Here is a 24970-nt window from a genome sequence, read left to right as displayed (position 1 = left end):
TTTTCTTTTAGATTCTTCTCATTCTTGCATCTTACTTCTTGTCATTTTTACTAGATAATAACCATCTAATAGCATTTTATTTAAGAGTTGCAAGTTTGTGAACACCTTTTCTTTTATTTTCTTCTCTCTAATTTGTTATACTCTTCTCATTCTTGCATATCCTACTTCTTGTCTTTTTTACTGGATAATGACCTTTTGCTAATTTGCACATGAAAAAATTGGGATTTATAGGTTTGTTACCTGAAGATCACTGAGAAAAGTGGATCCCAGGATCTTCCATGGGTGAGATGCAAAATTGAATGGCTAAAAGTGTTGGCTAATTAATGGTAAGGGTGCTTGAAATTGTGCTTTAAAGAAATGAACTTTTACTGATTTTTGAAATTTGTACTGAATTACATAAGAGGGAAATTAACTTCTACTTATTCCATAATTTTGCACTTGATTCCATGGATGAGATACAAAACTAAATTGCTAAAAATGTTGCCTAATTAATGGCTAAAAATGTGGTTCATTTCTATGGAATTGTGCAAAACAATTTTCAGATTATGAAGGATTGGATCATTTTTATGGAATTAATCCCGACAAATTTTAGTTTAGGAAGGATTTTTTATTCATTTTAGATTATGAAGTCATATTTACCTTTGGAAACCAACTGTGAATCTTTTGCAGGGATTATAATCTTATTCTTTTTTTGTTTGTACTAAACCAAAGCAAGTATTTATTTATATTTAATGGATACAAGATTCATTCATGTCACCTATTTTTCCTTTCCTTCAGCAAATGAGGAGTGGATGCATAGTGGATTTTCTTCTACTAATGCTACTTTCAAATCCCATTCAGTCCATCTCTCTCTCTCTCTCTTAATTTAAAGCAGCTAGGTTTTATTTTCCAATTCACCATTTTTCCATTTCTTAAACTCACTGTATGGACCATTTTTGTGCGGGAGAGGCAATGCCTGCTAGCATCAAATATTTTCAAGTGGAACCATGACTGGTATAGTTCATATTTTGAGTAATTTCATAAATGGATAAGAATGTGGCTATCTTGTTAGATATATATATATATATATATATATATGATTAATCATGATCATCTATTTATCAAGCAGGGAAATTTTGTAGATAGTGATAATTAAGCTCACCTTGTATGTAATTTCTGTAACCCAAGTGTTGGGACTGATATTTTAACCAATGACCACATGGTATGGTAATTTTCTAAAAGTTTCCAGTGAAAAGAGAGCAGCCAAATGAACATCTACAGACCTTTTTGAGTCCTTTTCCTCCCAAATGAAACAAAATTTTCAACAGATTTTTCAAAGAAAATGGAATTGGGAAAGTTGGTTCTTAGTTGTGAGAATCTATAGTTTTTTTATCAAATCTTATTTCTTCTTTCTCTTTTTATTTGTTTGTTTGGTTATATCTTCCCTTTAACAAAAAGCAAGAACTACACTAAATTTCCTTTATTTTTCTATTGTTGTAGGTTCAGACTAGGCTACCAATCTTTTCCCTTATTAGCTCCTTAATAATTTTATTTTCCTTTATAATTGAGCAGGTTTATTTTTTATTGAAAATGGAAGATGATCAGTTGGGACTACCGCAAGTTTGATTCTGTCTTGGCGTTTAATCACAAATAATTAGTCATGGTGAGAGACGAAATTGTCCATTGAAGAGCAATGTCTACCTGTTATACAAGGCGATTCAAATAACTCACCTCAAGTGGAATATGTTAACTTGTTTATGTAAAGAACAAGTTCTTTTTTTTTTCCTTATTTTGTAAGCAGCATACATATGGGTCAAAACTTTACAACTTAGACTGTGTTTGGTTGCAATTCAAATTTATTTGTACTAGTATAAATGCATGAGAGTGCAAATGTAAAAAATGCAAATTCTTGTTTAATTTTGTTTTGGATTTTACTTTATTTTGTTTATGTCTTAATTTCCTTGATTTGGACTGCAATCAAACAAAATAAGTTAAAATTTAAAATAAAAGTAGGTCGGAATTTATGCTCAAATCATTTACATTGCCATAATTTTGCATCACTGTAAATTTATTTGCATTGCAACACAACCTTAATATTTCTCTCTTTAAACTCATATGGGCATTGCTTATTACACCACTTCCAAATATTTAATTAATTCCATTCAGAAACGCATTCATGCAATCCTTAATTAATTGCTCACTATTTCCGTGACACACTGTTTTGTCAAAATGCCGTGTTGTTTACAGATTGTTAGGACACCCTTATCATTGTCACAGTAAGGGGGTGGGGGCAGGGGTATCTTCATGATGGTCCATCAATCAACATTTTACCTTCAACCAACTGGTCTCGTAGGAATTCTAATCGCCGCCCCACAGCACATCTCCCTTTATTGGAACATACATCTGATGATAGTATCAATCCCGATGATGTTCCTAATACACAGTGGGGATGCATTGTGGGGTGACCCCTTCTGAGGCGAGATGTGATCTCATCTGTAGCCTCTCTAAAATAAAAAATTTCACATATTTTAAGAATTATTTTTCTACACTCATTAGCCCCCGCAAAATAGGAATCACCCCGCTAGTTAATTTATTAAAGAATTAGGAGGGCCTAGTGAATGTATAAGAAAATCCGAAAGTTGATTAATTTTATCAACGGTAAATGGTAATGAACAAAAAATTTGCTTACTTTATTATTGACAATTTAGGGGGTGTTTGGTGTAGTGGTGTTGTATTGACATTGTATTTTAGGTTGATTATAAATTTGTAAGAAATATTTTGCCAAATCACATATATGTCATTCAATTAGAAAAATGCATGTTAAAGAGACACTAATTTGAAGTTTTAGATAGAAATAGCATTTTGTAATTTGTATTGATCAGTTCAATATGTTTTTCAAACATTTCAGGTAAAAAATATAGGGACTATATAATATATTTAGCACAAACTTATATTGATCAACCCAAGGCCACCAAACACTCCCTTGATAACTTTGATGTTAAGTGAGAGTACCCGAGAGCGTGTTCTGTGCACCGTGGGTGCACTCGTACAGTGCACCCGCGAATAGCGTATTGACACGTCGACCATGTTAACAGTAACGCTCAAACGTGCGTTAACGCGGTCTGATCCGGTTTGCGGGGAACGAACCGGTTCGCATGAACACGAACCGGTCGAGTGTTCAATCAAAAAGCCCCTTTTTTTTCTGTTTCTTCGACTCTTTCAGTTCTTTCATCCCTTTCTCACCACCGAACCCTACCCATACAACAGAGAAACCCTTGTTCGTCGGCGGCGATAGGGCGCCGGCTACGAACCAACGGCGACAGAGCTCCGGCGGTGACGTATCATTCTTAGCATGAACTGTTACCTTGCTGTAAGAAAAAAAAAAAAGAAAGAATTACACCACTTGTATTACAACCCTCACTTAATTCTCACAAATTGAACAATAAAGGATTAAAATTTGCTTGTTCAATGCATGTAGTCAGCATTAAGCAAAGGTAAATACAGCAAACGGCCCCGTATGATTTATTAATAGGTTGTATTTTTTGAGAGAAATTAACTGAAATTTATTAGAAAAACAAAGCAACTGAAATGATACTAGTTGTTCTTGGAAGAGTAAGATTCCTCATTAATAAATCTAAGTGATTTAAGATGATACCTTGATACTGGTTTAGATGATACCTAACTTTGTCATTATCAAGTCATACAGAGGAATCTAGGAGTAGCTGTTTCGCCGATCATATTTGTTCATCTTTCAGATCGGACCTGTTCCCTGTGGTCGTCGGTCCTCCTTCTAGGTTTTTGTTGCGCCCTTCTTGTCAATGTCGGAGCTCTCAAGGGAAAGAGAATAGGAAGAATGAAGAGGAGAAGAAGAAGAAAAGAAGAACAGGGGTTCTCTTTGTTGCCGCCGATGAATCGCTGAAGATTTCTTTATCTCACCGATCCTGGAAGGATTAGTGTATGGGTAGGGTTCGATGGAAGGAGCTCTCCAGGGGAAATCAGGGAAGAACTTCGAACAATGAGGTTTAACACCCCACCCCTTTTGTCGAAGAAGAAGAGAAGAAGGATGCATCGCCATCGGAGCTATGTCACCGTCAATTTGTCGCCGGAGCTCTATCGCCGCCGATGGACAAGGGTTGTTGTATGGGTAGGGTTCGGTGGAAAGAAATGGAAGATGGAAGGTTGAAGGAATTCGAAGAAAACCAATTGGATACTCAACCGGTTCATATTCATGCAAATCGATTCGTTTTCACGTAAACCGGACCAGACCACGTTAATGCTCAAAAGCACGATAACGTTGGCCAGGTCGACGTGTCGATCAACCATTCGCGGGTGCACTCGTCCAGTGCACCCAACGCGACCTCAGAGTACCCAAATATGAGTATTGCTAAATTAAAATTTACTGTTAATTAAAACTTTACTAAATGGCCAATTAATTAAATTCATGCTGACGCAAGACCCGAATCACCCGATTTGCCATCCGGTTTAGTCCTCACCTTTCTCACAGGTTATGGCCTTGGAAACATCTTTATACTTGTATTTAATTTTTATTCATAGACAGATATTCCCAATAGACGACAACAAGTGAATTCATCCATGAATAATATATTAATATCTCATATATTTCTTTTCTTTTTACTTTCTTCTATGTGTCTACGGAAGAATTTTGGTGAGATGTTAGTGAGAATTTCGTGAAAGTTGCAGAATAAAAGGGGTTGTGAAATTTCATATAAAGTGAGAGCTATTCGGAAGAAGCACGAGGAAGATTTGAAGGAAACCATCAGTTATACAGTTCAGGCGGTAATATTTGCACTTAAACCCAACGCCGCTACTTCCGTCCACCTCCGCCTCTGCCTCCAGCAACGTTGCCGGAGGTGGGTGGAGACAGAGGTGGCAGCGGCGGCGTTAGGCAGAGGAATGACCACCAGCGCCGCCGCCGCTACCATTGCCTCCGGCCACCTCCAGCAATGTTGCTGGAAGCAGAGGCGGAGATGGGGTAATGAACAAATGACAAGAAGAAGATGATGAACAGTGATTTGTCCTTTATTGATTATTACTTTTAAAAAGCTAAGTTATTTTTAAAATTTTTTTAAGAATATTATTTTTGTTGAAGGAATTGTTTTTTAAGAAACTGGATAATGGACAAAATTAGGTTTTTCAAAAGCTATTGCTTCCAATGTTGAACATGATATCATGTGCTAACAGATATTGATGAAGGTGCCAACCAATGACATATCATTGACAAGAGAGATATTACATTTTTTTTTTTTTATGTTTTTTCTAAAGAGATGGGAGTTGGGAGGTTTTCAGTCAATTATAAAGATCAGGTTTCATTTTCCTTTTCTTTATTTAATTTGAGTTGCATTATTGTTGGCAGTAGTTGTAAAAGTTTTCTGAATACAGTGCACGGAGTGTATTTAAAAAGCCAACCCCCGAAGCGTAGAATTGCTGCTCCAGGATATGGGAACTATTCGTACCCATTACTTAATTCGTAGGGGAAGGGTACTCTCATTACTATCCCTTATTCTGGCTTGTACAGTGAGCAACTCTCATGAGGAGACCATCCGCAGAAATCAATTCCCAGTCGAGTTTCTCTTCGGAACAAGTACTTCCGCCTATCAGGTGCCTGTCATTCCTGCTCTGTTAATTTTTGTCGTCTACAGATTTTCCCAACTCAGTTTTTGATTGTTCTATTGCTTGAATTTCTTGTCAAACGTCCAAATTGCAGACTGAGGGAGCAATTCTTGAAGGTGGCAGGGGTCTCAGCAATTGGGATGTGTTTAGCCACGTTCCAGGTGAAGATAATCCCGCCCTCCCCTCTCTCTCTCTCTCTCTCTCTACCTGTCTCCGGGGATCTCTAGAATCTAGTAATGGTATGTTCTTTCTTATTAATGAAACCAAAAAACTGCAGGGAAGATCGAAACAGGGGAAAATGCAGATACGGCAGACGACCATTACCACCTCTACTTGGTAACAGAATTGACTTTAATCCTTCACTTACCTGTTAAATCTTCATCAATGGATTATCTGAATTCTGAACAAACAGCCTACCTACCCTTTGCTTTACTTTACTTGGTTTTGCACAGCAAGACATCGACCTGATGCACTCGTTGGGGATAAATGCTTATCGTTTTTCCATTTCTTGGGCCAGGATTTTACCACGTAAGCATTAAAAAAGAAAAAGAAAAAAAAATCATGTGCACCTTCTTCATAAATGATAAATCCCATTTAACTAAGTTCCTTGTATGCTATGCTGTAGGAGGGAGGTTTGGAGACGTTAATCCTACGGGGATCGCGTTCTATAACAGTATCATAGACAATGTCCTACTGAGAGGTGAGCCAGAGACTTGGAATTCTAACCAAATCTGGACTGATAGACCTCAAGACTAGAATTCTAACAGTGTCATATACAATCTATACAATCTCCTACTAGAATTATAACAAATTAAGGCTTGTGTCGGCAGGGATCGAACCGTTTGTAACCTTGTATCATCACGACCTGCCACAAGAACTGGAGGACAGATATGGGGGATGGCTGAGCCCTCTAATACAGTAAGCCCATGAACATTTGTTTCTCCAATGTCGTTTAGATTTTATGAATTATAAAACAAAATTTCTGGGGAAGAGTATGTGTGTGTGTGAGAGTGTCACAAATCTTGTGATGAAGAGATAGAGTTTGAATGGGATTTTGATTTCGTTGGTGCTTATTGTTGCAGGGAAGATTTTGGGTATTTTGCCGACTTCTGTTTCAGGAGTTTCGGAGATCGGGTGAAGTACTGGAGTAGCTTGAATGAGCCCAACTTGTATGCTCATTTTGCTTATCTGAGGGGAATGTACCCACCAGGTCGTCGTTCGGAGATGGAGCCTTTCACTGTGCTTCACAACATGTTGTTGTCCCACGCCAGGGCCGCTTATTTGTACCGGTCGCGTTATCAGGTATTGTACTAATTTGTAAAAGGATATCTTTTATGTAAAGCCAAACGCACCCTCATCCCCTCTCGAGAAAGCCAACTAGGGGTGTATTCGAGCCGAGCCGAACCGAATAGTATGAGGTTCGAGCTCGGTTCGCATAGGTACAAGGCTCGAGCTCGAGCTCAGTTTGAGCTAGAACCTTAAGCTCAAGCTTGGCTTGAGTCAAAAACTTGTAAGTTCGAGTTTGGCTTGGTTTGAGTTCGATTTGAGAAAAAATATTTTATAAAAATAAAAAATTATATATAAAAAATATTTTTTATTTGATACTTAAAAATTAAGAATTATAATATTTTTATTATATATTATTTTCTATAATTTATTATTACTATTATATATATATATATATATATATATTTAGAGAGAGAGACTTGCGAACCTCATGAATCAAATTCTATTAGGCTTAATAAGTTCAACTCATTTATTAATCAAACTTGTAAATTTGGATTGAATTCACTCAAAACTTGATTGAAACCGAACCGAACCAAACTCGAATAATTCGTAAAAATCTTGACTCGTGCCCACCTCTAACTACATTTCAGTTGAATCCCAAACCACCGTCTTTCAAATAATTAATTGAATCCAAGACACCATCCTAGCTACCCATCTAATCTAGGGATTTTTAGCCATCTAGGGTTTTTAAGAGTCACAGCAAAATATCCTAAGGGCAAATATCAAGTATGCAAATGTTTTTCATTATAATGGAATCTGAAAAGACCATACACACCTACCCTGTGAATTGTCATTATTTCCGCATAATGGCATCATCTATCTGAATAATGAGTTGATAGTGATGCATGTGCATACAGCAAAAACAAGGTGGCTCGATAGGAATTGTTGTGAATACAGAAATGTACGAACCCTTGAGAGACGAAGCGGTGGATCGTGAAGCTGTGAGCCGGGCTCTGACTTTCTATGTTTCCGGGTGAGTATTATTTATTTATTTATTTATTTTTGGTGTATTTGTTGCGTTCCTATCCCTCAAGGTTGTCTTTGGTTTGTTGGAAGATTTTGGTGAGATAGGAAACGTTGGGAAAGGAAAAATGAGTGAAAAATCTTTACGTTCCACTATTTCATTACGAAAGGGAAAATAGTGGAAAAATCAACCCTGGTAATAATTATTAATCGATTAATAAATAATCTTTTTTATTATTTATATTTTATTATTATTAAATATTAAATATTGATATTTTAATGAAATAATTTTATAATTAAATAATTTTGATAATTATCTAATTAATGATTAATTAGGAAATAAGAATTAATATTTTAATATTTATTTCATTAGTATTTACTATAAATTAATTAAGAGTTTTACTTTTATTATTAATTGTTTTTTATTATTTAACATTTTTATAATTTAATTATTTTTATTGAATCAATAATTAGATTAACAATAAAATCCTTATTTATTTATTCATTTCTTTTGTTAATAATACTTATTTATTATTTAGTATTTTATTATTCATTAGATATTAATTATTTAAAATGCACAATTAGTTAATTAATTAAATATTTTACATTTTATTAGTTTATAAGTTATTATTAATATTATATTTTATTATTACACACGACGTAATTACTAATTTAAATATTAATTATTCAATATTATTAAATTAATTTTTATTTATTTTAATTAAATTATTAATTATAAAATAATTATTTAATTATCAACTAATTAGTAAATTAATCAATTCTTAAATGTTCTTAAATAATTAATAATATTTTTTGTGATTTAATATTTTATTGTTAATTATTAATTTGACTAATTATTTCATATTCTATTATTAATATTTTAGTTTTAAAAAATAATTAATTATTAAATTATCTATTAATTAATATTTTATTAATTATTTATTTAAGTTATTTATTAATTTCTAATTAAATTATTTTATTAATATGTTATTAAATAATAAATAATTTATTTATGGTTCATGAATCTAGTATTAAATCTTAGAAATAGTATGGCAGGTGTTTTTTCTTTGTAAAATAAGTCTACCCCTATGTTCCCACTTGTTTCCCACCAAAATGGTGGGATTGCACATTCCAAGAATTGGGATCTGTAATCCCACTTTTCCCCATCCCATCTCTTGATATCCTCCACAAGGAAGGGAAGAATATTCCATATTTTTTCTTCCCATCTAACAAACCAAACATAGCCCAAGAGAGTGTTCTCTTGAATACGATGAAACCGAGTTATGAACTCATGATCAACTTGATTTCAAACTATCGTAATGAGGAACTGGGTAAACACAATACCTAATACGTGTGTGTGTGTGTGGCTTCTTTTTTCGGAATGTTCACATTTAGCACATGTTGGGTATACATAGGGGTGGACCCGAGCTAATACGAGTCGAATACCTAGCCATTCGAGCTTGGCTCACCAAAGCAAGGTCAGGCTCAAGCTCAATTTGAAATAGAGACTTGGGCTCGAGTTCAACTCAGCTAAAAAGCCCACAAGTTCAAGCTTGGTTTGGCTTGAGCTAAGCTTCCTATAAAAAATAAAAATTATACATATAAAAACATTTTTTTTATTTTACATACAAAAATTTAGAATTATAAAAATTATTATTGTCATACATATAAAAAATACAAATATTATATATAATATTTATTATTATACATATACAAAATACAAATATACATATTAAAAATTGTTTTTAATTTACATACAAAAAATAAGACACACACACACACACACATATATATATATATATATGTTAGGCTCACGAGCATCATGAGTCGAGCTTCACTAGGCTCAAAGCTCGGTTTATACTGAGATGAGTTCAAATAGCTCATGAAAAGCTCAATACGGTTTATAAACAAAAGGCTAGGGCTGTCAATGGGTCAATTCTACTCAATAGTTCTGTTCTGAACAGACCAAACTGATTATATCAATCCTTGTTGTATGATTTTGTCCCAATTAGTAACCAGGTCCGTTTTGGTTCTTGCTTGTTAAAAAACAACTTAGATTAAAACCTAATATTTTGTTTACATTATATAAAAGGTTTCCTAGTTTTTTTGTGATTTTTATTATATTTTGTTTTATGTATAAAAGAATAAATTCGGTAGATAATATATAAGATAATTTTGATTAAAAATACTTGATTTATTAATTTATATATATATATATATAATTTATTATTTTACTGTTATTTCTATTAGGATTATATCAAAGTAGCTTTTAAAACCACATGGTATAGTTAAATAGTTTGGTCAAACAATAGAGTATATAGAGGTAATTAACCCCTTCTGTCTATCTATTGTAGCAAAGAGCTAAAAAGTTGGAAACAGTCCAATAAGATCCTCAGCCCTAAAGTATATATATGCTTTAACTGAATCAAAGAGATACAATACAATCTTTATTGCTAATCATCATAGATTGCCTAATTACCGATTGAGCAGGGTGTTAGATCCCTTGATACATGGAGATTACCCTCCAGAGATGCGTCACCATCTTGGTGCTCGACTGCCCAAGTTCTCAGCGGAGGAGTCCAAGACACTAAACGGCAGTATTGACTTCATCGGCATCAACCACTATTCAAGTTTATATGCCAAAGATTGCATCAACTCTCCTTGTCCTACAGGAGAAAGCCATGCATTCCTAGGTTTTGTTTACACAACCGGTTTTAGGGATGGCGTTGCAATTGGAGAGCCGGTATTAGGCATTTCCTATCCCATCACTCTCTCTCTCTCTCTCTCTCTCTCTCTCTCTCTCTCTCTCTCTCTCTCTCTCTCTGTTAATTAATTTGTTATTTAACTATTACTTAGTAATTAATTAATGCTCCTCTTCTTATCTTTCTTACTTATCTGGGATGTTTCCTGTTTTTTTTGGCAGACTCCGATGCCTAGATTCTTCACAGTTCCAGATGGACTGGAGAAAATTATAGAGTACATTAAAACAAGATACAATAATAAACCCATTTTTGTCACTGAAAATGGTGAGAACTGAGAACTACACTACACACATATTAATACATTATAGACGTTGCTATGTGATCTATATATTCATTTCCTTTTCTCTGTAATTATTTACTGAATCGTGTTGATCGTGATTATTATTAGAAGATACAGAAAGGGTGAATTGAAGATTGTTTTTTTTTTTTTGTTATTTTAGCATGCAGCTTAATTAATTAATAAACTTATTGCTGGATGCATGGATCTATGCGCTTGTACGAGTATTTAATTTGTTCAATATTAATTGTTCTGTGCAGGATTTGCTCAATTAGACCAACCTGGTCAGAGAGAAGTTTTACTGCATGACAACAAGCGAATCGAGTTTTTGAAAGGTTACCTTGCTTCTCTTGCTCGAGCAATCAGGTGAGCCCACGGATTCAATTTCAACCAAAAGACTAAAACACTAGTTTTAAGATATCCAAATGTTGATGGAGATGACAATTGTAATTTTATATATATTAAATTAAACTGCTCTTGATATGTTTAATTTAATTAAGATCCTGTTGTCAACTAAAAATATTTAATTACTACTACGTTCTGTGGCTTTAAATAAGCAAGTCGCTTTGAATTTGATAACAGGAATGGGGCTGATGTGCGGGGCTATTTTGTGTGGTCACTGATGGACAACTTTGAATGGACGAAAGGTTTTAGAATGAGATTCGGACTCTATTACGTGGACTACCAAACGCTGGAGCGGACTCCAAAGCTATCTGCAAAATGGTACAGGGATTTCCTCACTCCCAACGCTACTGATGAATATGATGATATACTAGTGAAGCGATCGAGGGTAGCCAACTGGAGAGGTGTTGAAGCAGATATATAATCATATCCTTCTTCCATTATCATTTTCATCATCACCCAACATGTTCTAAGCTTCCTCTGTTGCTCTCTTGCTAAATTATTCCTTTATGAACATGGAAGAGAATATGTTACTGTTTTTCCTTATGAATTCCCAGCATGATCAGATTTAGAGCATCAAATTCCACATCCAGGGTCAGGTTTATATATGCTCATCGACCGAATCATGCACTCTTGACTCTTGAAATGTTTACCTTCCACAATCTCTTATGCTTAATTTCCATTTGGCTGACTTCCATAGCATTCAATTACAATTTCATGCTTGTTTCTAATCTGCATTTTTATACATAATTTTTGGAAAATATAAGCTTCCCTTTTTCCAAAAGTTTATATTGGGGTAAGGACATACATCTTACAAGCATGAGGAGCAACGTCTCCTCTGATCCAAGCAAGGGGATCCTCTGGGTTGGCCACCTGTTCAACCTCCAACCTAAGAAGCTCTCCACCTTACCTTGGTTGTTCAGGCTTCTTCACTAACAACCTGAGGACAAAAGCAGAGGAATGACACTGATTGCATCTCGTGCCACATAGTGCACCAAGGTGTAAAGCTCAAAAGTTTTTTTTTTTTTTTCAAAATAATAAAATATAATAGAGCTTAGATCTAACAAATATATCTAAAAAATACTTTCATAGACATTGATAACATTAAACAAAATAGCAACTCAAATTTTATATGTACAAACACTTCCATTTCAGCAAATAATTGTATGGATATGTTCGTTTTCTGAACCCATTTTGTAAACAACTATTGATATTGAATCAGAAGACCCCAAATATCCTGGACCAACATTGAGCAACGTCTCCTTTGATAATCAAACTAACTAGAAAACATTAAAGAGATTGAAACAGGGTATTTTGAACAAAATCAATTTATAGATTAATAAACATCTAGACACCTAAATTAATCAATCAGAAAAAACTTATCAGCACAAAAGAACTCACTGGTCATACGGGTTTCAAATCAACCAAGAGCAATCCATTACAAAAGAAAAATAAAATAATTCCATTGAGTAAAGAGGGAGAATAATTAAGAAATTCATTGGGGTTTTTGTTTGGGAGAGCCTTGCATTATGAAATCTCTCACATACATTAGGGAGGAGTCGCATTTTCTTCTCAAATTAAGGCCAGATAGGGCCACTTAAAACTCAGCTTGAAGCTTAGTTTGATCAAAAGTTTATGGATCACATATGAAAAACTTTTCTTAGCCTCCCACGAAGCTAGCTATAAGTTTGATCCACTTCCTAATTCATGAATTCCTGAAACCCTCTAAAAGTATTGGGTTTTGACACGTATGTTTGCCTTCACTTTATAATGGAAAATAACTTCTAAAAGCAACACTTTATCGATAAATCCAAAAAGGATAGAACTCTAATTTTATAATTAAAATACTAAGGAAATGGAGAATTCTGGCACTAAGGAAATGGAGAACCATAACTCACTTAATTCATGTCCGAACTGTACAATTATTATTGGTTATAGGATAGGCAATATAATAAAAAGAAAATCAAGACAAATGGAAAGACTTGACCACTCACATTTGTGTCACAGGTAGGTGACAAACCTAAAACAGTCATTCCATGCAACTTCAAGTTGGAAACAGACAATTTGCGACAACTAAACCTTTACTTCTGCAATTATTTTACCTTTGGTCATAACATGTATATATGCATTGTTTAATAGGTAGAAAGGTTTTAAACCCATGTCCATGCTATTGTGGAATCAGGATTTACATGCATTAACAACTCAAGAAATTGCTATCTCATAAAGTATATATCATCTAGGGGTGTGGGTGGCAGGATTTTAATTCACGAGGTAAGAACCTATAGGGTTGCTAGACTTGCCCATTGGAAATGTCATCACCAGACACAGATTGTAAGTAATTAAATTAATGAAAAGAAACAAGAATAAATTTGGATGCATACTTCTAGCCCTGATTGTGATCTTATCTTCCTCCCTTGAACTCGAAGTGGGTCCTGATTAACATCAATCACCTCCTTGTTTCCCAGGATCTGGAGAGTCTCTCTCCTAGCGGTTCTGATATTACATCCAATAAGTAAAGGAGCCTGTTACAAAAAAGTTTTCGCATCTTGTAATTATGGTTGGAACTAGGACTGTTCACGGGTCAGGTTGGGTTGATTTATTGATGTTTTTTCAATTGATTCGATCTGGTCGGATTACCTAAAATTGAAATCAAAACCGACTCTGTGTTAAGCAAAATCGACTTGATCGGTTTGAGTCGGTTTTGGCTCTACTTAGTGGTGACTTAGTTGTTGTTCAAGTGTTCATTTTTTGCTCTACATTCCTAAAGGAAACCAACATTTCCTTAATGTTTTGTGGCCCATCCATGGATCCAGTTGTGGAGGGAGCAGAGGTTGAGAGACAACTTAGTTAAGTAGGAACTAAGTAGGTTGTAACTACTAACTAGGAACTAACTACTAAGTCGATTCGGTTCGATCCGGTTTCGGTTTTCACACATGAAAATCGAAACCGAACTGAATCATCGATTTATGATATTTTATAACCCAAAACCAATCGGTGCTGAAGAAAACCCGACCGACTCAAGTAGAGTCAGTCCGAATTGGTCGGTTTGATCGGATTGAGTCTTCTTATGAACAGCCCTAGTTGGAACAGAACTAGAAAGTCTTATGTCTCACAAACTTACCTTCATAAGAGCCCAAATGCTAAAGTGAGACTTGTACTCCTCTAGACTTATTCCTCCATTTCCCACTTCCAACATGTAAGGATCTATCTGAGTATTGGTAGCACCACAAATTAAGTGCTAGATATTTTTCCTTGGTGCGTAAAATTTAAAAACAATGTTTAATCAATAAATTCAAAGATTAAAAATTAACGAACAACAGAACTTGTGCGGTTCCAGTTTTCCAGAATTCACTAAAGCCTACTTCAACAAAACTAAATAAGCATGGAACTTTAAATCAACCCACCAATCACTACAAGAAAAATGGGTTTTAGTGACTGAGTATAGTTATGTCTGTCACTATAAATAATTCTATAGTGACGAATTTAAAGTTTCGTCACTAAAAATCCATTATTTAGTGACGAGGAAATTTTCCATCACCATAAAGAGATTATAGTAACGGACAGTTGAAGCTCCGTCACCAAATTATAATTTATAGTGATGGAAAACTGAATATTCGTCACAAAAACAGAAAATCTTGATATATAGTGACGGATAATTGTCACCCGTCACAACTGATAAACTTATAGTGATGGGCCACTTAATTATTGTCACTAAATATTGAGTTATAGTGACGGACAATTAAATCATCACCATTAAATGGTAAATTATAGTGACAAATAATTGAATGTTCATCACAAAAGCATAAAATCTTGTTGTATAGTGACGGACAATTGTCATCCGTCACAACTGATTGACTTATAGTGATGGACGACTTAATCATCATCACTAAATATTGATTTGCAGTGACAAACAATTAAATATCCATCACAAATCATAAAAGTTGATTTATAGTGATTAATAGTTTAATATCAATAACAAAATCTTTATTTATTGTGATGGATGTATTTGTCATAGATTTTTTTATCTTTAACAACGAACAATTAATGCTTTTTTCACAATTTAAAATCACGACATCTTCATTTTGGGATTTGTAGTGACTTTTTCTCATAATCATTGTTTAAAGGATATTTTGTTTTATATAATATAATTAATTGGACATTTGAATTGTTGAATTGATATAGTAGAAATCTGTTGAATTAAAAAATATAAGAGAAAAGATTTTGAGAAGTAGGAGAGTTATATTCTGGCAGCCCCCTTCACTTGTTATTTATAATAAAAAATATAATAATATGAATAGGACTCAAAAACATAATAAGATTTGGACTGTTGTGGTTTCCATTACCTATCTAAATCCTAACATAATACAACAATCCTAAAATAATCACAAAAATCGTCCAATCTTCAACACTCCTCCTCAAGTTGGGAGTAGATGTCACACATTCCCAACTTGCGTAAATTATGTTCAAGTTTGTTTTTTGAAACTCCTTTAGTGAGAACATCAGCCAACTGTGACTCTAAAGAGACATAAGGCAAACAAACTTCTCTGGTGGTTACCCTCTCCCTTATGAAGTGCCTATCAATTTCAATGTCTTTTGTTCTGTCATGCTGGATTGGATTATAGGCAATGTTAATTGCAGCCTGATTGTCACAGTACAACATTATAGGCTCCTCTGCTTTCACCCCAATCTTGCTCAATAGAGATCTAACCCAAAGTAGTTCTGAGACACCATGGTCCATGGATCTACACTCAGCCTCTGCACTTGACCAAACCACAACCGATTGCTTCTTGCTTTTCTAAGAGATCAAGTTTCCACCTACAAAGGTGCATACTCCTGATGTAAATCTCCTGTCATCTAAACACCCTGCCCAGCCTGCACCTGTATAGGATTCTAGTTTCAGATTTTCATGGTTTGAAAAAAAAATGCCTCTGCTTGGGTGCTTCTTTAGGTATGCAAATATTCTCTCAATAACTTCCTAAAACTGAACCCGATGCGCATGCATATACTGACTCACAAAACTGACGGCATAGGAAATATCTCGTCGTGTCATACATAAATATAGCAGTCGGCCAACCATTCTCTGATATCTCCCCACATCTTTTACCAACTCTCCATCCACAACATTAATTCTATGGTTTGGATCTATAGGAGTGCTAGTTGGTTTGGTTCCTAACTTCCCAGTTTCCCATAGTAGGTCAAGAACATACTTTCTCTATGAAATGAAAGTCTCATGCTTGGATCTTGCAACCTCAATCCCCATGAAGTATTTCAACTCACCAAGATCTTTGATCTCAAATTCTTTTTACAATAGACTTTTGAGAGCATTAATCTCTTCTAGATCATTTCCTGTAAACACTATATCATCCACATATACAATCAAAATTGACAATACAGTGTCTCTCCTCTTCACAAAGAGGGTGTGATCAGACTGGGTTTGTGTACCCAAAACAAATAAGTGCCCCTCTGAATCTGTTAAACCAAGCCCTAGGTGATTGTTTCAAGCCATACAATGATTTTCTGAGTTTGCACACCTTTTCTCTACCAATATTTTCATAAAAGCCTGTTGGAATGTTCATATATACCTCCTCTTACAAATCACCATTGAGGAATGCATTTTTAACATCAAACTAAAACAGAGGCCATGAGTCGATTGCTACTAAAGATAACAGAATACGAACTGAACTCATCTTAGATACTAGTGCAAAAGTTTCCAGATAATCAATTCCATATGTCTGAGTATACCCTTTTTCTACCAACATTTCCTTATACCTCTCTATCCTACCATCAGCCCTATACTTTACGGTGAACACCCATCTACATCCGACTGTTTCCTTGTCTGGAGGAAGATAAACTATTTTCCAAGTTTGGTTCTTAACCAAGGCTTCCATTTCTTCTTGCATTGTTGTTTCCCACTCAGGTTTGGAAAGAGCCTCAATAACATTCTTGGGTATAAACATAGAATCCAATGAAGAAAGAAAAGCTCAGTAGGAGGGTGATAAGGTATTATATGAAAGATGGTGTGAAATGCAATGGGATGTACATTTTCTCTTCCCTTTGCAAAGAGCAATGGGAAGATTAAGGTCAGCGGGATCAGCTGCAACAATACTGTTAGGTACAGTAACATTAACATTAGAAGAAATGGCAGGCTCAAGCTAAAGGAGAATACCTGGAACTGCATCTACAGAATCTAGAGCTTCAGAAGGACTGATGGAAAGTGGTGCGGGTTGTGAATGTATGAAGTCAACCATCATCTGTCGGTGCTGCTCAAGTACAGAAACTAATGAAAGTGCTACTGATGGGGATGCTGGTGGAGGCACAAAGGAAACAGGAAAATGAACATATTGTAAGTTCTCCTCCCCAGAACTCTCCCCCTGAGGAGAACCACTTGAGAAGTAGAAAGTAGATTCAAAAAGGGTAACATCCATATTGACAAATCTGCTCCTCGACACTGGGTCAGAACAACAATATCCTTTTTGGTTCTAAGCATACCCAAGGAAAATACATTTCTTGGCCTTAGGATCCAATTTCTTGCGATGGGCACCAAAAATTTAAGCAAAGGACATACAACCGAAAACCCTCAGAGGAATGTGAAACATCTCTGCATCTGGAAAAAAAAGGTTGAATAGCACCTTAAACCCCAAAATACATAAAGGAACACAATTAATCAAGTGCACAGCTGTAAGAATTGCATCTCCCCAGAAATGACAAGAACTAAAGCACATACCATAAGACTTCTTGCCACTTCCACAATGTGTCTATTTTTTCTTTCTGCTACTCAATTTTGTTGCAGTGTATGTGCACAATTGCTCTGATGAATTATACCATGCTCCAAAAAGTATGTTGTCAAGTCCTTATCAAAATACTCTCTGGCATTATCCGATCTGAAAGCCTTAGTTCTTACTCCAAATTGTGTGAGAACCATCTGATGGAATTGTTGGACCAAGTTAGGGACTTCGTCGCGGGATCTCATCAAATATATCCAAGAATACTATGTGCAATCATCTACAAATAGGAGAAAATAATGGTAGCCACCCATGCAAGGAATATAATACGGTCCCCATACATCACTGTGAACAATATCAAAAGCAAACACACTTCTTTTATCACTTCGTTTAAAAGAATGTCTACAATGTTTTCCCAACTGACAATTCTCACACTCCAAGTAGATAACTGAATAAACCAAAATAACTTTGGAAACATAAATTTTAAATAACTAAAAGAACGATGCCCCAACCCATTATGCCAGAGCATAATCTGACTCACTGATTCTAATCTACTACTACTGCTGCAAATAACATGATGACTCTGATATCTTAAAATCTCATCCAAAAGGTTGACTCCATTCATCTCACGACCACTCCCAATCATCTTCTTTGACTCCAGATCCAACAAAAGACAATTACTAGGAAGGAAAGTCACAAAACAATTCAGATTTTTTGTCAAAGAACTAATTGAAAGTAGATAAGTATGAAGTTTAGGGACATGTAAGACAGAGGATAAAGTAATATCATTGGTCACTCCAACTATTCCCTTCCCAGCAATCGGAATATGATGTAATTATTAAAAGAAATTAGGATTTCTATTTATTTTATTTTTGGATCGAAAATGGCGATGCAGAAAATGAGATTTCGTAGAGAAGGAGATTTCATAGATGGGAGAATTACAATCTGCGATATGTAGTTTATGAAACTGCAAACTTGGATCTAACCTATGTTTTGCAGGATGGATTGTGTGATAGCCCTTTTTGATTGATTCTTGATTTTCTTTTATCAGTATTTAATTTCAGATTATTTTCTTGAATTAAATATTTAATTAAAGATCAAACCCTAGACCCATTCGAACCAAGATTGGTTCAAATTGTTTGGACCGAATATAGGATTTAATAAAGGCTGAAAGTCAGCCCTAATTTTCCCACTAATGGGCCTAAGGATTGATATTTAATTAAATGGTTAATTCGGCCCAACCTATAAAGGCCTAGCTTTAAATAGTTAAAACTGTTAAAAGCCCATTTAACACATAAAGTTATATGGGCTGAACCATTCGGCCCATATACCTAGATAATATTAATGGTTAATATTATGGATTTAAAATGGGCTTCAAATGGGCCTTACAGATGATTAATTGATTGGATCAATTTATCCCTGCATGAGATGTATGGATGTGTGATGTGCTACGTACATGGGCCATAAGTGCTTGGCCCATGCTCAATCGACAGTGGCTCTTGCGCACACCATGGCTGAATGCACATCATTGCCATGGTGTCCCTTTTGATATACATTAAGTCTAAAAATAAAAATAAAAAATTATTTTACAGACCAAATGTAATAAAGCAATCCAAAACTGCAAAATCGTAGGTTCCCGGTGCAAAACAAGATTTTGATCTCCTCTTGTACGAACAGCCCATAAATCAAGAAAATCATAAAGAACAGTTCTAAATAATAATCAGATTTATATAAAATTAATTTCAGACTATTCGCCCATTAATTTTGGGAACAAATTTCCCAAAACCCATATCTACGCAAATCAGGTAGAACACCTTCTGCCCATTTGCACAGGTTCAGATCTGAAACAAATTGGTTCAAGATTTGAACCATGGCTCTGATACCACTGAAGGGATGAGAGATCCATCGTATGGACGCCCAAATCTTGCGGAATAAAGGGGCGAATTTCAAAAATTTTTCTCTCCCTTTCAACTGGAAATCGCATTCCCTATTTGGAGAATCATATTTTCAATTATCAATCTTGAACCATAAACTGAACCAAAAGGAATAGGAGAGGATTATACCTGATACGGAGAAATAACATCTCCCGACGAAGGTGTTCACGCCCAAGGAAGGATCCAAAGACTACTCCCACTGAACATGGCGCAGTGTAGATGGAGCAGAATCAGCAGTGTCATTCTCCAAGAACTTTGTCCTTCACAAGAATCAGCAGGATGGCACGTGAGCACAGCTTCAAATCAATTCTTTATCCAAGAACTGATGTCAAGATTGAATCTTGACTTCTCCCACAGCTGGAGATCGAACTGGAAAACAAGGGCAGCAATAACAAGGAGGTGGCAAGAAAGAATTTTGCAGGGTTGCTTAATTCTTTCTTCTCGGTGATTTCAGCTCTGAAGAGGATCTGATTGTGTGTCTTCTAAAGGCTGCCGCCCCCTCCTTTTGTTAGCCTAAAAGATCAGCTCCTAATCCAATTAGGAGTTGCTTATCCAAATCATATTTGGATCAGCCCTCTCTTTAGGTGATAAACATAAACCCTTATCTTATCTACAGATTAGATTAGCTTTCTCCTAATCTCATTAGGAGGTTTCTAGATTTGAATCACATTCAAATTTGGACTCTCTGAGTGGATAGGGTCAAGACCCTATCCTATCTACTAATCCATCTCAGAATTCGCCCCATAATTAACAAATTAAATAGCTCAATTCGAAATGGGCTTTAGGCCCATTAAGCTTATGTGCTCACTTAACCTTCCTAACTGCTGCCCAGTTGGGCTTCCTTGTATGGCGTGGGACCCAAGCATTGATCTACATATCAACCACATGGGTTCAGCCCAGCCTTTGTTACAAGGCCTGGCCGAATACACTGTTATGGACAGTGCACCCCCTGAAACCAATCAAATGGGCTCTATGGGCCCAACACTTACCATAAGTCGTCCTTGGGCCAAGCCACCTTGTAACACCCAGGGACTGTGGGCAGATGCAAGATTAGCCCATCAGGTATTACCCTCAATGGTCTTACACATAACTTCTTAGCCCATAATGATCATACACTGCCCAACAAGAGAGGACATTTCCCTCGACTGCAAGGAACAGTGTTGCACTCTCTACTTATATGGATCCCGGGAATTAAAACCTCTTTGCAAACCTTTTAGAAACCATAATATATATACTTTTATATCTCATATAAAATATATTTTGCAAAACAAATCTCAACGATTGAAATCGGCTGCCGACAGTCTTGGTTTCCATCAGTGAGAGTGCATCCCCGATCATTACCTTTGTCCGACAAAGGGGTTGATCCTGTCACTATGATCACCCACTCAGATGAAATCTTAGATTGTCCCAACATACCTAGGTTTTGACCCCCGCTAAGGATCTCAATTATTGGTACATCAAAGACAGTCCAATCCGACACCCAGTGCAGTATCATAAACGAGTCTAGGGGTCGGGTGTAACATTCCAATTTTGCCCATTAATCTCCAAGGTCCAGGGCAATACTGGAAATTTGGTCAAATTCAAAGGTTCAATTTATCATACATTGTATGTGCCTAGGGTCTCACCCTGGCAACTGAGACAGGCCACCCCAACCGACTTGGTGGCACCACAGTGTCAGCCTTATCAGGATAGGTCTCCCCAGACCGACCCACTGGCTGTGAATATTCTAAACTAACACGAGTCTCATTAAGTGTCTAGTTTAAGGGTATTGCACAGAAACAAACCAAGGGAACATGAATCAAATATGCACTTTTATTCATTTATAATAAACTCATAAAGTACATCATTCTGATTGAAGCTAAGGGCATTTACAATAAACTCATAAAGTACATCAATGGGTCTACTACATTTTCCGCTGAAGCTACCTTTTGAATTAGCATGGCCCCTCTACCAACAATCTCCCGCAGTATGTGGTACTTCCTCTCGATGTGCTTCGACTTCGAGTGGGCTCATGGCTCCTTAGCCTGAGCAATGGCTCCATTGTTGTCACACAACAATGGGATGAGTGATGTGCTAGATGGAACTACTCCCAACTCATGAACGAACTTCTTCATCCACACGGCTTCTTTGGCAGCCTCACTTGTGGCAATGTACCCGGCCTCGGTCGTGGAGTCTGCAGTGAACCCCTGTTTGCTGCTTTTCTAGCAAACAACACACGATCCTATCGTGAAAACATATCCAGATGTAGACTTTCTATCATCTGGATCCGACTGGAAATCGGCATCTGTATACCCTTGGATCTGTAGTGAGCTACCGTCGAATACTAGACAAAAATCTTTTGCCCTTCGAACGTACTTAAGTATGTTTTTCATAGCAGTCCAGTGCTCCTGCCCTGTGTTGGCCTGAAATCTGCTTACTACACTCACTGCTTGAACAATGTCAAGACGAGTGCACAGCATGGCATACATGATGCTCCCTACGGCAGAGGCATAGGGAACGTCTTTCATGCCATCAATCTCTTCAGAAGTCTTGGGAGACATCTTCTTGGAGAGAGTGACTCCTTGCCTGAAAGGAACATTTCCTTTCTTGAAGTTTTCCATGCTGTATCTTTTGACTATTTTGTCAATGTAAGCAGATTGGAATAATCCTATTATCTACTTCGATTTGTCTCTATAGAGTCGAAGACCCAGTATATAGGAGGCTTCTCCAAGATCTTTCATGAAGAATTGTTGTGTAAGCCATACTTTCACCGTAGTTAACATTCCTACATCATTCCCAATGAGTAGATTGTCACCTACATACAAAACCAAGAAGGTAACATTATCTCCACTATACTTTCTGTAGACACAGGGTTCATCCAGATTCTACTCAAAGTCAAACGATTTGACAGTAGAGTCAAAACGGATGCTCCAACTTCTAGAAGTTTGCTTAAGTCCATAAATGGATCTATTAAGTTTACATACATGTTTTCCTGACCTACAGCAATGAAGCCTTGTGGCTGCTGCATATAGATATCTTCAGTAAGATCTCCATTCAGGAATGCAGTTTTGACATCCATCTGCCAAATCTCATAACCATGGTATGCTGCTACAGCTAGCAAGATTCTAAAGGATTTAAGCATGGCCACATGCGAAAAGGTTTCCTCATAATTGATGCTCTTTTTCTGAGTGTACCCTTTCGCCACCAGACGAGTTTTGAAGGTCTCAACCTTACCATTGGGGCCCTTCTTCCTCTTGTAAATCCATTTGCAACCAATTGCTTTTACCCTGGAGGACGGATTTACTAGAGTCTAGACTCCATTGGTCTCCATTGAGTCAATCTCTACTCTCATGGCCTCCAGCCACTTCTGGGATTCTATGTCCAACATAGCTTCCGCGTAAGTCACGGGATCCTCCTCAATAGTCAAGGTTTCCACCAGGTAACTATCCTAGTCATAACCATAACGGACTGGTGGCCTGGATACCCGAGTGGATCTTCTAAGTTGATCACTACCTGGAACTTGTGAGACATCTCCCACTGCTCCTGAGCTCTCCTCATCAAGAACAACTTCCTGATGATGGGTGTCCAGGATGTAACCGATTTCCAAGAATTGTGCATTTCGACTGTAGAACACTTTTTGCTCACTTGGGTCATAGAATAGGTAACCTACATAGCTTTTTGGGTAGCCTACAAATAGGCAATGGCTGGTCTTGGATTCCAACTTGTCTACACTCGTTCTTTTAACGTGTGTTGGACAATCCCAAATCTTCAAGTGTCTGACACTTGGTTTCTTTCTGGTCCAAAGTTCATATGGAGTATTCGGAACTGATTTGGTTGAAACCCGATTCAGCACGTAAATCGCAGTCTCTAATGCATAACCCCAAAAGGATGTGGGTAACTCTGAGTCTATGAGAAGCAACCGGACCATATCCAATAAGGTCCTATTCCTCCTCTTTGAAACACCGTTAAATTGTGGTGTAGCAAGAGGAGCTAATTGTGATTCTATCCCATTTTTCTTTAAGTAGTCCCTTAATTCGTCAGAGAGATACTCGCCACCTCGATCTGATCGAAGGGCTTTAATTTCTCTCCCTAACTGTTTCTCGACCTCTTATCTAAATTCTTTGAACTTTTTAAAGGATTCAGACTTGTGTCTCATTAGGTACACGTAACCATATCATGAAAAATCGTCTGTGAAGGTGATGAAATATACGTGTTGATTTCGTCATCTTGCCTTGTAGGCAAGACTCACAGGTGGGAAGATCTTCTACAGTTAGAAAATACAAAGGACCATCCTTTACCAAACTTGTGATTCGGTCAACACCGATGTGGCCAAGTCGGTAATGCCATAGACACGTGGGATTAACTGTATCTCGGGCTCTCTTCTTGGGGATTTCAGCCGACATAGTTTCGGTTATGTTAGTTTCTAGAGAAGGATGTAGAACATAGAGATCACTCTCCAGTTCCCCATATACAATGAGTCTGATATGTCTTTTAATAGTAATCATATTACTAAAGAAAACAGAATAACCATTTGCACACAGTTTTGAGACAGAAATCAAAATTCTCCTTAAATTTTGTACATAAAGACAATCTTTCAATACAATTGTTCCTTCTCTAAAAAATAACTCCACGATTCCTATGGCCGCGGCTACAACAGTTGCAGTAGTCCCCAAGTAGAGTGTGACTTCTTCACCCAGCCTTATGCTTACTTTGAACCCCTATAGTGAGTTACACGCATGAGTTGAAGCCTCAGAGTCAATACACCAGGACGCAGAAGCTACCAATAAATTGGTTTCTATAACACAAGTTTCAAAATTACCTTTCTTGGATTCCAAATAGGCAAGACAACTCCTTTTCTAGTGGCCGGTCTTCTTGCAGAAGTGACAGGCATCCGATGCTTTGTCTTTCTTCTACTTCTTGCCCTTAGTGGCTTTCTTCTGAGGCTTCTTTGTCTTCCTCTTTCTCTTGCCTGTCTTGCTAGCTTCAACAAGCATAGCTACAGGCTCATCCTTTCTAATCAGTTCTTCAACTCTT

At 36.5% G+C, this 24970-nt stretch overlaps 1 protein-coding gene and 1 long non-coding RNA gene across 4 annotated transcripts; one reads left to right on the top strand and one right to left on the bottom strand.

The window, feature by feature from the left end:
• Positions 1-2821: 2821 nt before the first annotated feature.
• LOC148877460 (uncharacterized) lies at positions 2822-4170 on the bottom strand. Its single transcript, XR_016094965.1, has 2 exons — positions 3635-4170; positions 2822-3347 (listed from the first exon to the last, which is right to left on the bottom strand). It is a non-coding gene; the product is annotated as an uncharacterized LOC148877460 (long non-coding RNA).
• A 437-nt stretch (positions 4171-4607) lies between these two features.
• Positions 4608-11992, top strand: LOC148877459 (beta-glucosidase 18-like). Of its 3 annotated transcripts, none has more exons than XM_088941518.1 (13): positions 4608-4776; positions 5380-5598; positions 5705-5771; positions 5888-5946; positions 6063-6138; positions 6236-6310; positions 6441-6528; positions 6693-6912; positions 7755-7870; positions 10351-10603; positions 10784-10886; positions 11160-11265; positions 11482-11992. In XM_088941518.1, the coding sequence occupies exons 2-13, from the start codon at positions 5437-5439 to the stop codon at positions 11723-11725; spliced, it is 1569 nt and encodes a 522-aa protein (XP_088797644.1). In that variant the 5' UTR covers positions 4608-4776; positions 5380-5436; the 3' UTR covers positions 11726-11992. The 3 variants fall into 3 exon arrangements, with proteins under 3 accessions (XP_088797644.1, XP_088797634.1, XP_088797625.1); XM_088941508.1 differs by having other exon boundaries at positions 4614-4776; positions 5357-5598; XM_088941499.1 differs by having other exon boundaries at positions 4614-4776; positions 5354-5598.
• Positions 11993-24970: the final 12978 nt, after the last annotated feature.

The sequence above is a fragment of the Nelumbo lutea genome, chromosome 1 (assembly GCF_056320005.1).
Source record: "Nelumbo lutea isolate HS-2025 chromosome 1, American lotus-T2T, whole genome shotgun sequence".
Lineage (NCBI taxonomy): Eukaryota > Viridiplantae > Streptophyta > Magnoliopsida > Proteales > Nelumbonaceae > Nelumbo > Nelumbo lutea.
The sequence above is the reverse complement of the archived record's forward strand: the minus strand, read 5'-3'. Positions and strand labels throughout refer to the sequence as shown.